At 31.1% G+C, this 11,850-nt stretch overlaps 1 protein-coding gene across 1 annotated transcript in view; it reads left to right on the top strand.

Moving 5' to 3' along the window:
- Positions 1-2,714: 2,714 nt before the first annotated feature.
- The window catches only part of LOC119661932, a 22,467-nt gene continuing 13,331 nt past the window's right edge, over positions 2,715-11,850 (top strand). Inside the window, exons 1-5 of the mRNA XM_038071481.1 lie at positions 2,715-2,743; positions 6,841-7,431; positions 8,481-8,597; positions 9,206-9,244; positions 9,650-11,846. Of these exons, the coding sequence (XP_037927409.1) occupies positions 7,003-7,431; positions 8,481-8,597; positions 9,206-9,244; positions 9,650-11,846 (2,782 nt within the window). The 5' untranslated portion in view covers positions 2,715-2,743; positions 6,841-7,002. The remainder of the gene's footprint in view (positions 2,744-6,840; positions 7,432-8,480; positions 8,598-9,205; positions 9,245-9,649; positions 11,847-11,850) is intronic.

Here is an 11,850-nt window from a genome sequence, read left to right as displayed (position 1 = left end):
CAAATAATTGTACAAATAAAAAAAAATAATTATATTAAAATGTGCTGACTGCATTGTAGTGCTAAGCAAGATTGAACGTAACTACTACTCATCACATCTCACCGCGTCACATCGCAAAGCTTCACAGTGCATCCAACGCTTTTCGCTTGTCAGTGGCAGTTCAAGTTGAATGTCAAATTGCTTGTGAATAAAAGTGCAGCTAAGTGAGCGAAAGAGAGAGTGAGCAGAGAATTAACAAAACAAATATATTTTGCACATATAAATAAGTGTAGAAATACGCTAAAGCAGACACACACACTCACACAAACTATTAAAAATATTTAAAAACATCTACTAATTAAGCACATCTTCTGCGTTTTTTGTGTCTAGTTGTTTAGTTGCATATAAGTGTGTGTTTGTGTGTGTAAATATTTCTATTTTTTTTTTCTATTACTATTTGTTATCTGTTTTCAATTTCTGATTTTTGATTTCCTACGTAGCATTTCGTAGCATTTCGCCCCCTACATAGCCCCTAATTGCCATTGTAAGCATTTGTAAGCACTTGTAAAATTTTGTTGGCAGCTTGCGAGTATTCATGCTCACACATTATTAGAATATATGCAGCCATTGTAAATATAAGTGGCGTCGACTGCGACAAATGTCCTTCAAATATAATTTTACGTTTTACGCTGCAAAAATGCTTTTTGGCGCTAAGCATTTGTTGTTTTTATTTTAAAAAGTTTTTCTTTTTGTTTTTGTTTTTACATTTTGCATTTTTTTATTATTGTTTTTATATATGCGTTTGAAAATGAAAAGAGTTGCCATTTAATAAAAATGTTTATGTTCTTTATGCTTTTTCGTTGTAGTAACTCTTCAAGTTAGGAAGAATAAAAGTAATAATTATTTAATTACTTAAAATAATCATAATTTATTATATCTTATAACAAGAGAGCTACTTCATATAGAATATGGAGATTTTCTAGGAAGGTGTACTGAACTTCTAGCTGTTGCAGGTACCGCGAAATATTCATATTAAGTAGCTTTTGGAAACATATATTTCTGAATTACTCCCATATGCAAATGAAAGAAATTCAACCCTACCAAATTTGAAACGTGGACTCGTACATTAACACACAAACAAACCTTGTTATTTAAGTTTTGTGTTTTTGGTAAGGTATTTACAAACAATTGGACTTGCTATACCAATTTTATAATTGAACCATAAACGGCAGCTATTTGAATTTATGTAAGTCTTTTTTTTATCACTAAACAAACCTATATCCATAATATCCATTATTGGTCGCCTTTGGAAACATCTATTGGTTTATTATTTTGAATACAAATGTAGCGTATTAAGCCCGTTGCACCGTGTACTTGGTGTGCGAGTTTTAGAATTACAGTGTAAACCACAGCTGTATAAACTTTGTTAACTATTACTTAGTTAGTTACTTTACTAATTACTTTCTAATTCAAGTACAAATTACATACGTTTATACTTATGTTTAGTTAAAAATTACAATTTAACAAAAAGTATACGATAATTAATTTAAATTGCTATTATTAATTGTTAGAATAATGAATTATTAAAAATAGTAATTAACTTCGTAATTAATATTTATTTATATTAATTAAGAAATTTTATTTAAATATTTTTTGGCAACTCTATTGCCGGTCAATTTATTGTTCCTCAACATTTTACTATTGCATGTAATATTTATGCTACACTTACACTACCCATATACCAGTACAACCCCCTCTCACTCTCTCTTCCTCACTCTTTCTCTTTCTCTCCCTCCTCCGCTCAAATACATATCTATGTATATTTAAATTTATTTTATTTTTATTTTTTCTAGAACTAAAATATTTTGTTTTTACTTCCTTGTATTGTTAGTATCTGAAGATGTTGACTGCAGTGTATTTAGTAAGAACGCGTTAAATATTGTGAGGGTTGCTAGTCACACAACAATAGTTTCTTAAATAAAAATTTATACTATTTGAATAAAAATTAAGAAATAAATAAAAACAAAAACAAAACTAAAAAATTTTTAAAAATTTGTTTTCCGAATTATAGAAACATTTATATATGCAACATCTTAATACGTATACATACACTCTTCTCGGTTATAGTTCTCTTTAATATAGATTTCCTAGTTTTCTATGATATGAATACGTCTTCAGTGTAGTATCACCATCCCCTCTAGTGTTCTTTTTTTGCAAGAATTACTCACTTTCATTTATGTTGCCAGCATTTGTTGTGCTTTTTTGAAAACGACTATTCGCATTTTTGTGCAGCTCACCGGACTGCAAGTGTATAGATCGGTTAATAATGCATATAGGTCGGAAAGCGTATTTGCGCAAATTTCAATTATAGTAATTCGAAAGTGGTTTTAATATAAACATTTTAAAAACGAAACAAAAATATTATATATAATATATGTTAAGTATTGCACAAAAAAGATTATATCATCGCTCATTCATTGAGTAAAATATATTGACTGGCTTTTTGAAAGAATCATGATTATTTAATGATTGATATATGAGAAAATTAAAAATTAACTTAAAAAGCAAAAACAAATAATAATAAAAATTATTAAGTAATCTAAAAAATTTGACTTTATAATGAAAATATTTTTAAGTAATCAAATTTAAATGTATATAAAAATTTCTAACCAAAATGCACTGCCTTTTTTAAAAAAAAAATATTTTTATTTATTATACAAGTTATTGAAATAATTAATTTCTTAATATTTCGGAAATGAAATGGGTGAGTTTTGAAAACTTTTAGTAACAATACTTGTATAAATATAATGATTATGTAAAAAATATATTATAATTATATCAAATATATTATTGTAACTATAATATAAATTTTTTTAAAATAAATTCGTATTGTTATGTATGAGAGTTTCTTATAAATAAAATATAAATATAATTTACAATATAAATATATATAAATGTATAAATATTAAAACATAAATAAATGTATCTATACAAGTAGCTATAGTAGGATATATAATACAATAAATTATAATAAAATAAAATGCAATAAAATAAAATAAAATTATATAAAATAAGATAAAATAATATCATGAAATCATTGTAAACGAAATTATATAGAATACAATAAAATAAACCAAAATAAAATATATTAAAATAAAATATAATATAAAAGTCAAACATATAAAAGAAAATTTAATCAAATATAAACAAAATAAAATAAAATAATATATAATAAATATATAAATATATAATATGAAATATAATAAAATATTTTCAAAAAAAAGTAAAACGAAATTAAATAAAATAAAATAAAATAAAACAATATGAAATAGAATTAAATAAATTGAAATGAAAAATAATAAAAAATTGTGAATTATTACAAAATAAGATAAAGTTGTGATAATAATAAAATATAAAATAAAATTTAATAAATTAAAATCAAATGAAAAAAATAAAATAAATATTAAGTTTTAATTAAAATAAAATCAAAGTTAATTAAATAACCATTCATCAATTTATTTCCTTAATTTGTTTATATATATTTAAATAACTTTTATCTAATAAGCTTCCATAAATTTTATTTTAAAAGGTTGTGAGCTCCTCTGCCTTGCTAAGGGTCTCCAAAATAATACGATATTTGATTTAAATCTAATTTGTATGAGAATGTTTATAATTTGTCAAAAATAAAAAGTATAGTATGAAAATTAAATTATATGCAAAATATAAAACTACATTTAAGAGTCAACATCTATTGAATATTACCATTTAAGAAGCAGATAATAAAAAAAGATGACTCAAATTTCAAGACTAATGATTTCTGAATTACCATTCAGATAATACCATATGTTAGAATAATCGAAATATAAGTAAATTATATTTAAATTAATTGAAAAATTCATCATATATCTTTAATTGTGCTAAGTGAAAAGTATAAATACATGTTCACACAGAAGCAGAAATAATAGACCAACCAAGACTGATGGTTCGGTCCTTCCACAATCAATTGAGGATTGTCTATACCAACCATAAATGCTCAACAATAAAAGAATGCAACAATAGAAAAGTAGCTTTTAAGAGCTTTTATTGCACGCCATTACTCATTACACATATACTCTCTCACTCTCTTTCTCTCACACACTCTTTTTGTTTCTGCATTTTGCTAATGTGCACTGCAATTCCAACAAAATTGCAACCCTAACAAAAGCACTCAATTTGAGTGTTATGTGTTGGTGCACTCATACGAATGACAAAAGAGTCATTTTTGCATACAACACGACTACAGTCGTTGCATTCGTATGAGTTTAGTAAATGGGTCAGTAGTGGGATACAAAATTTGGGCTGAACTATTAGAATTTCCGCATATGCACACACAAACTTGTACTCGCAAAATCTAAATAAAATAAAATTAAAACGAAATTAAATGAAATGCAAATAATGACAAAATATTTCTGAAATATATACGTATTCTATATTGTATATTGTATATATGGGAAAAGCGCTCGAAAATGCTTTCTTACTGTGGAATTGTGGAAAAAGTTCTGTGTGCGGTAGTTCAGTAGTGGGCACAGTGCACTTTAGAATGCAGCCGAAAGGGTGCGAGCGCATAAAAAATTATTTTAAACAAAAACTTTTTAATAGAAAGTCTTAAGTACAAAAAATAGGAAAATAGAAATGCAAAGCAACACAAAAAAAGAAAAATATTGAAAAGCAATAATGAAAATGAAAATATATGCATGAATGTAAAAGTTTAAATCAAAATTTTAGTAAAATTTATAAAATATTAATTTTTTAGATTTATTTAGAAACACAACAGAAAAAAATGTATTGAAAAAATTAACTGAAAATTATGCAGGCGACCCTTGCGCACAAATATTTTGTTAAAAAAATTATTGCAATAATTGGAATTGAAATATATTTTCACACTTTTAATGACGTGCACATATAAAATTAGTAAAAATTATACTTTGAACTGCAAACATTCAAATATATTCGTTTGATACTTAAAAACAATTAATGCTGAAAATTGAAAGCAAAAGTGAAATGAATGAAAAATATTCTACTTACAAAAAGAAAAACAAATCAAATTAACATTCCCATAAAAGTGAATTAAATGATTTCTAAATAATTGAAAGTGAATGAAAATTACATTTTATAAGAAAAAACTCACAAGAAGATTTTAAAATTCAAATAAATTGGAATAAATTGAAATAAATTCAAATAAAATATTTTTTAAACATTTTAATAAACAAAAACCATAATAAGCTTAACTGGTAAGCTATAAACCTTAATTAATTAAGTAAATGAAATTTTTATTTTTATGTGAAAACTACACGAGAATTGTAGTTTATTTATAGTTTTCGTTTGTGTATCAACATAAACCGGGTTCCATAACTATTTTTCAAATACAATCAATATTGCATTTTCTTACTGTCTTCAAAACAATAATGGCAGCTGTCTCATTCACACACTTCACCTTAACCCGCTCGCTTCATTTGCAAACAGCAAATGCCGCATCCATGAACGTAACCTCCATTAAGGCCGCAATCTTGAACTGCAAAATAGGCAAAAACAATACACTGGGAAAATTTTCCAACACCAACGACACGGACGAGGACTAACGAATAAGTCAAGCAGCACAACATTTAGAAAGAACCCAACGATATGCACGAGGAACGCAACGAAAGCGACAAAAGCGACGCCATTGAAACTTTTTTCATTCGAGCACGAGTGACTCAATATTTCCACACAAACATTTTGCGGTAGATGCAAAATATGCTCAAGCAAAGCAAAGCATTGAGAGTGGCTAACATTAATATATAAATCATGTGCGGCCTAGTGTTAAGCATTGAGCATAAATTATTATATTTTATTTAATTTATTTTTCAAATTAACTAATACTCAGTAGAAAAAGGGTAGAAAAAGGGGTAGCAGAGTGATGTATGAGAATAAGCAAGCATTATACTTCACAGAATATTTCTTGAATTTTGTTACTTTAAGACAATGAAACGCTCAGCTTCATTCATGCGTTATAAAATACTAAAAAGTTCTTAAATATATATAAAAAAAAATAAAAAAAAATATTCTCCCTCTACTATTTGCAAAAGATTTATACAAATATATATGTGTTGAGGTGTATAGCGATATATATCCACAGTTGATATATTTCACTCAATATTAGAAATGCACAGAGATAATTTTTCACTCAGCACGTTATCGTTGAGTCGGCAAAATTTACCAGACTTTTTGCAAAAAAAGTATCTAAAGTAAAAGTGAATTCTATATTTTTTTCAATTCATTTTTATTTTTATTTTTATTTTTTTTTTTTGTGGTAATATAGTAAAGAGTGCAACGATTGAAATGTCATCACAGTGCATATGGAAAATGCAACACATGAAACACAAACACATATAGAAAAGCAACCAAAGTGCAGTTCAAATAAAAAAAAAAAATTATCTATAATTTGCATAAGAATTGACGTAGATAGTTGAAGATGGGGGGCGTTCTCGAAAAAGGGGCAAAATAATGTAACCAACTTGTGTTTAATGCAATTATGTGCTTATTTCATTTGACATTTAAACAGAACATTTGCAATTATTTTCGCTTTCAAGTTTAAGGTTAAATATCTTTATCGCATATATACACATATATACATATATATATATATGTGTATAGTCGTTTAAAATAAAATTGCATTTTAATAGCAGCTGAAGACCTTCACACTTGACCTTTGTTTTGAAATAAAATCGAGTAAAGAAAATTTGTGTAAAAGTGAAATTAGTTTTTGCTTGTTTTTATTATAAATCAATATTTGCTTGACATATAAACAAAAACTAATTAACAATTTCTTTTCTATTTTTACAGAATCAATAATTCAATTATATCTTGCGCAACTGAGTTTCCTGTATCCCTAAAAACTAGAGGCAGATTTCAACAGGCAAAGATACATACCACAATTGAAACTTCTAAAATTGCTTTAATTAAAAAATAGCCATACAAAGAAATTTTTAATTTTAATAAATCAAAATGAACATCCATCAGCAACATAATCTACATTTGCAACAATCATCCAATACCACCAGCAAAATGAACCAACATAATACCACCAGCAGCAATAACACATTATCCACAGTTAATACACATACAATAACAACAAATATAACAACAGGTACAACAACAATACAAACAACAACAACGGCAGCAGCAGCGGCAGCGGCGGCAGCTGTAGGTGTGACAAGAGCTATGAGCCCGCCAAATAATGCACGTAGTCCTTCACCGGATGGTAGTCGGGACTACGATGTGACACGTATGAGAGAGCAAGATTTTCAACGGCTGGCCGTCTATATAGTTCCAGATGTGCAGTGCGAGCGCGGCACACCGAATAGGGCAGATAAAACGCTGCCACGTAGTTTAACTTTGAAGCCATCAATGGTTTTTTCAACGCCAAATGTTAAGGTAAGGATTTAGGAAATACTTATTCATGTAGTATATCTGGTGTCTCTAAGGATAAAGATTGATTTTCATTATTTGTCTTTAAAGATTAATGATTCGACATACATAGTTATTCCCTTGGTACCCCTATAATAGAAATATGGAAGACTACACTTTAAAAAGAATCATACTGTTCTCAGTATATACACTTTTATATTCAATTAATGTATATCTGAATATACTTTAAGAGCAGCCACTATATTAGGATAGACTTTTTCTTTGGTTCCAGATCTATTCTGTATTCTGTTATAAAATCAGTACTTCTTTAAGACAGACTATTCTATCACTATTCCTTTGATACTGGGACAATTCTGTTGAAGGCAAAAAGGGCACTATTCCATGACCATTCCTTTAATACCAGGGTCTTTCCATTCTCAAGACATTCTCAGGAGTAGTGCCCGCTTTAAGACATCAGATTTCTCTGGGGTTATGCGTTTTAATTGGTTAAAAATTTTAATAAAATTTGTGTGAACACTTTTTGCTTTTTCTAAGTAAGATATGTAAGATTATAATTATCTATAGTTTTTTATTAAATTATGATGTAGTATGTGGAGCTGCCCACAGTTGTCGAAGTCTTATGAGGTTTTACTTATGAGGTTTAGTATTAAAAATATGTTTAGCACGAAGTCAGTTGGATTGGTGATAAGGAGATTTAGAAACTTAAATTGCATATTCGGGTATATAACACTGATATATAATATTAATAAAGAAGATTATGGAACACCTCCCTTAATTAATTTTAAAAGTATATAAATATATATTTATATTATATATAAATTTTAATTAATGCAATACGACTCCTGAAATATAACCAAATATCGCTGAAATAAATATGTCTAAATATATATATTCATTATTAATGCATTATGTTTTCAAGCACTTAGCCATGGGTAGACTTGAAGAGCTAACTCCACCCAAAATGAGTCAAAAAACAGTAATTTCACATATATATTCATTATTAATGCATCACAACCATTGAATAAAATTAAATTTTACTTTAATTATTTTTACAGACTGAAGGAGTTTGGAGCATCGGTGTTATACCACGCGGCACACGTTTTGGTCCATTTGAAGGTGTTCCAACTCCACAATATCCCAACGATAAGAATAAAGCAAGATACTTCTGGCGGGTAAGCATAACAATCCTAGTCGTTTTGAAATAATTTCACTCAAACTCAATATCATTTTAACTCATAAGAAAAGTCAAGCCAATCAGTCAATCAATTAAGCATATAATTAATAAATAATTTTTAATTAATCATGACATAAAGCATTGGTATTTATATTTTTATATGACATATCATTTTGTGAATAATTTTAAATAATTTTCCATTAATTTTTAGAAAATATATATGAATCACTTAAATCTATACTTATTTATACGCATATGGTACTACATCTAATGATATATATGTATATACATATATACGTATGTGTATAAATAAGGCACAAAATCGGTAAAAGCCGCTTTTGCTTATAATTTGTTAAGCTTACTTAAAAATAGCCAACTAGCCATCCGCCAGCCTAACCACTCATGCCATTATCCATCCATCATTTTAACGAAATCATACCAAAAATTAAACAAAAAAAATCTATTTAAATTTTTAATTAACTAACCAAAAACCAAACCGTTTTTCCGTTTTGTTTCATGTGTTTAACCCCAAAAAAAATCTAATACAAAAATCTACTAAATTCGAAAAACCAAATCAAATCAAACCAAAACCAATCAATCAATCAGGTGCAGGGAACACGCCACATTACCTACGGGAACATTAAGGTACTATTTTTACGCTTTTTAACTACTTTGCTACTATTACGCTTTGCGCTTTCCCTCTATCTTAATTTTTTAATTTTTCCTTATTACTACTAATACTACTACTACTGCTCTTCTACTACTACTAATCCTACTACTAATTTGTAAATATGTTTTGCTTTTATGTGTGTTTGTGTGTGTAAACTATTCTGTTTCTAAATTCTCTTTGTTGTTCTATTTATTGTTGTGTATTTTGATTTTATTTTTCTGTTTGGAAAAAGCACAAAAAATAGTAGAATTTTTCAAAATTTTCCAAACGACCAGTTGCAGATAGCACTTTGTCTGTCCGCACTGGCCCACTGCTTAATATGATATTCCTAACTAACCCCGATCCCATTTCTTTTCTTTCTCTTCTCTTTCTCCCCACAGATCTTCAAGGATGATGATTTTTACTACTTGGATGGTTCGGATCGTGCACAGTCTAACTGGATGCGTTACGTAGCCTCCGCATATAGTCTATCCGTCATGAATTTGGTTGCGTGTCAACATCAGGAGAATATCTACTTCTATACAACACGGGACATTAGACCCAACGAAGAGCTGATGGTCTGGTACTGCAAGGATTTTGCTAGGCGGCTTGGCTATGATGTTGATCCGGAGCGCACTATATTTGGCGCCTGCAAGCATTCAGCAGAAGAAGACGAAGATGAAGACATGACTGAAGAGGATATGTTATGCCACAAGAAACCCTCCACTTCACCATATGCCATGCCTGCACCAGAAATTCCACATGAGGTGGCCTACAACCATATTACGTATGTTATGGGTCTACGTTTACCACCGCCTGTACCAACAGCAGCTTCAAGTAATTCAAATAGACCTTCAATCACACCCAGTCCTTCCCCGCCCATTCCCAACACAGTATCAGCAAATACCAGTAGCCAACAACTAACACAGCAGCAACATATGCATCCGCATATACTGCATAGTCAGCAGCAACGTTTACACACGCATCAAGTCCCGCACCAAATTCCTCACCATCAAACCCTGCATAATGTCTTGCAAGAGTCGACTTCAGTTATTGTACGTGATCGTTCTCCAGCCAGTAGCGATTGTGGCTCGAAAGATGTGAAGGACACGCAGTATGAACACCAATTAACGCCAAACGATGGCAGCGTACGTTCAGTGCGTTCCGATGAAGGCTATCATAGTAATGAGTACCACGAGGACAACTTGACTCCACCAGAAGATTCCAGTGATAGCGAAAGCGAACACAATTACGTGTTGGACTGTTCTAAGAAGGCAATAGCACCCAAAGAGACTGTTATAACTCACCCACAGAAACAAACTAACATTGTTGCAAACAACAGTGGCGTGGCAGTAACCGCTGCAGCTGCCGTCGCCGACTGCGACAAAAATGAATATCGCAAATTTAAGGTTAAAATGCCGCTTAAATACGAGTTCAAAAATAGCAAATGCAGCATCAAGACTGAGGCGTGCCACGCCAACACTAACCTAAATGAATCACCAACTGAAACGGCCAACGCCACATCAAGTGAGGATGATCTTTTAGGTGCGACTGAAACAACAATCCCTTGCACTACGTCCATAATGAATGATGAGCCAATGGCACAAGAACATGAGCCAGCATCGACCACACATGGCTTGACGCAACAAGCTTCGAGTACTGTCATTGTGCTAGAGCACAGTGCTGCGCATCCAACACGTACCATTATGCCACTAAACAAGCCGTACTACGAAGCTGAATCAACTTCACCACCGCCAACACAAGGACAAACTGCATCACCCTACATACGCTTTTCACCCCCTTCCTCAAGCATACTTGAAACAATACTGACCGGTCAGCATCGCTTGGAAGCTGCTGCTGTTGCAGCTGCCGCTTGCCGCCAGGTAAATTCCGCAACACCACCACCAACATCACCGACTGAAATGGCTTATTCATACAAAAAATCACAACGCTATGTCAATGCAGTAAGTCCGGACTCAAGTTCGAATCTACCGCAAGCACATGACCAAATCAATGATGCTCATGAAACCGAGGTGATTGTCGCAACGACACGCATTAAAGAAACATGTTCACCACCTCCGCATAGCCAACATCACGTCATATTCTCACCAGCTCCAGCGCATGCCACTTACGTCAATGATGGACAACAAACACCACCCTATTCCACATACTCGCCGTACTCCAACGGCAGTACGAATGGTGGCACAGTACACGGTTTACATGCACCCACCTCTACGTTCCATTCACCGCCACACAGCGCACACTCACCATTTGATCGTCAGTCCAGCACATCAAGCGGTTCCATGCCTAATTTGCATTTATTGCAGAGCAGCACACAAATGCTTAATCATCCATTGATGCAACCGCTGGCACCACTGCAGCGTTTATCACCGCTACGCATATCACCACCGAGCAGTCTCAGTCCGGATGGTAATTCATGTCCACGTAGTGGAAGTCCATTAAGTCCCAACTCATTGGGTTCACGTGGCTATCGTTCACTGCCGTATCCACTTAAGAAGAAGGATGGCAAAATGCACTATGAATGCAATGTTTGCTGCAAGACATTCGGACAGCTAAGCAATTTAAAAGTGCATTTACGCAC

This window comes from Teleopsis dalmanni, chromosome 1 (genome assembly GCF_002237135.1).
Source record: "Teleopsis dalmanni isolate 2A chromosome 1, ASM223713v2, whole genome shotgun sequence".
NCBI classification, from domain to species: domain Eukaryota; kingdom Metazoa; phylum Arthropoda; class Insecta; order Diptera; family Diopsidae; genus Teleopsis; species Teleopsis dalmanni.
This window is presented reverse-complemented; position numbering and strand designations above follow the sequence as displayed.